General features: G+C 38.6%; 1 protein-coding gene across 1 annotated transcript; it reads left to right on the top strand.

Moving 5' to 3' along the window:
• Positions 1-138: 138 nt before the first annotated feature.
• Positions 139-1,220, top strand: LOC111385166 (transcription repressor OFP6-like). The gene has a single exon (XM_023009541.1). It carries the CDS (start codon positions 290-292, stop codon positions 827-829), a length of 540 nt encoding a protein of 179 aa, XP_022865309.1. The 5' UTR covers positions 139-289; the 3' UTR covers positions 830-1,220.
• Positions 1,221-1,332: the final 112 nt, after the last annotated feature.

Here is a 1,332-nt window from a genome sequence, read left to right as displayed (position 1 = left end):
GCCATAAAACATTTGCAGAAACATTCATTTTATTGTTGTTTAATTCGTTCAGTTTCAAATCCATATATGGATAAGGTGATTAATTAGATAATGAGTCTATTCAAATATTAACCTTACCAAGAAACTCATCATCTCACTATACTTGTACGCCAGAACTTATCTGCAACCATCCCTTAAAGAGTCAACTACCTTAATGTACTTATTTTCCACGGCACATCTAAATCTTACCAATCTTCATTCATATATATACACGGACACCTGAATCCATTATAGGCCCCCACAGACACACATGTCTTCTGGCAAGAAATGGTGTTTTAAGAATATATTCGGAGCCAATGGAGTGTGTGGATGTGGGAGGACAAAGAAAGAAGACATTTTCGAGCCAAAAGCAAAGCCCGAAACCCCATCAGAAAATCTTAAGTCTCTGGATGAAAATGAAGAGGATTGCACTTCCTCCACATTTTCTCTGAACAATGAAACCCCAGAAAATGATCCAATGTGCTCCAAAATGGTCAGTCCATGCCCAAAAATCTGTGACAGTCTAGCCATTGTGAAGGATTCTGACGACCCTTATCAAGATTTTCGCAAATCCATGCTTCAAATGATCTTCGAGAGAGAAATCTATTCAAAAAATGATTTACAGGAGCTTCTCAACTGTTTTTTGGAACTAAATTCACCTCATCACCACCAAATCATCGTTAAAGCGTTTGTAGAGATCTGGAATAGCGTTCATTCAAAAACTCGAGCCGCCGATGCTGCCTCCAGCGCGGAGGAGATCAAAAGTAGTCCTATTGTTCTTCCAGAAGTGTCCCATTCACGTGATGCTTAGGCCATGTGAAGACATTAAATTTACAGTTGAGAACATGCACGGTGAGTTTTAGGCCTCAAATTAATGGGACGACTGAAATGCAGAGAGGCCACAATTTAAATGGGTTCTGTTGACAGTAACAGATGTATGATACGATAATACATTTTCCTTAATTGTCCGTATCTTTGAATGTACATTTTCCGTATGCAGACATTTTTACTGCTCATTGTGTCTCTGTCTAATATGAATGATCCAAATTGAGGTTCATCCTCCCATTTTTGATAAATTAACCGCCACCACCGCACCTGAGATGGCACTTTGGGGTGCGGGAGCAATTTTTTTCGTTTACTGTCTGTATAGCAAAAGAAAAACATGGGTGCTTCCCGAGCTACAAGTCCTACAACACAGGAGCGGGATTCTCTAAGCATTTACCTAAATTTCGATTTTTGTAAAATAGGAGGATACACAAAAATACCAATTGAAAGAATCAGTTCAATGGAAAGTTTTTTATTCATCAATCATTA

This window comes from Olea europaea, unplaced genomic scaffold, assembly GCF_002742605.1.
Source record: "Olea europaea var. sylvestris unplaced genomic scaffold, O_europaea_v1 scaffold30940, whole genome shotgun sequence".
Lineage (NCBI taxonomy): Eukaryota > Viridiplantae > Streptophyta > Magnoliopsida > Lamiales > Oleaceae > Olea > Olea europaea.
This window is presented reverse-complemented; position numbering and strand designations above follow the sequence as displayed.

Excerpts from the sequence above, each read along its gene's own strand:
- LOC111385166 (XM_023009541.1), top strand. The coding sequence starts at position 290 with ATGTCTTCTGGCAAGAAATGGTGTTTTAAGAATATATTCGGAGCCAAT.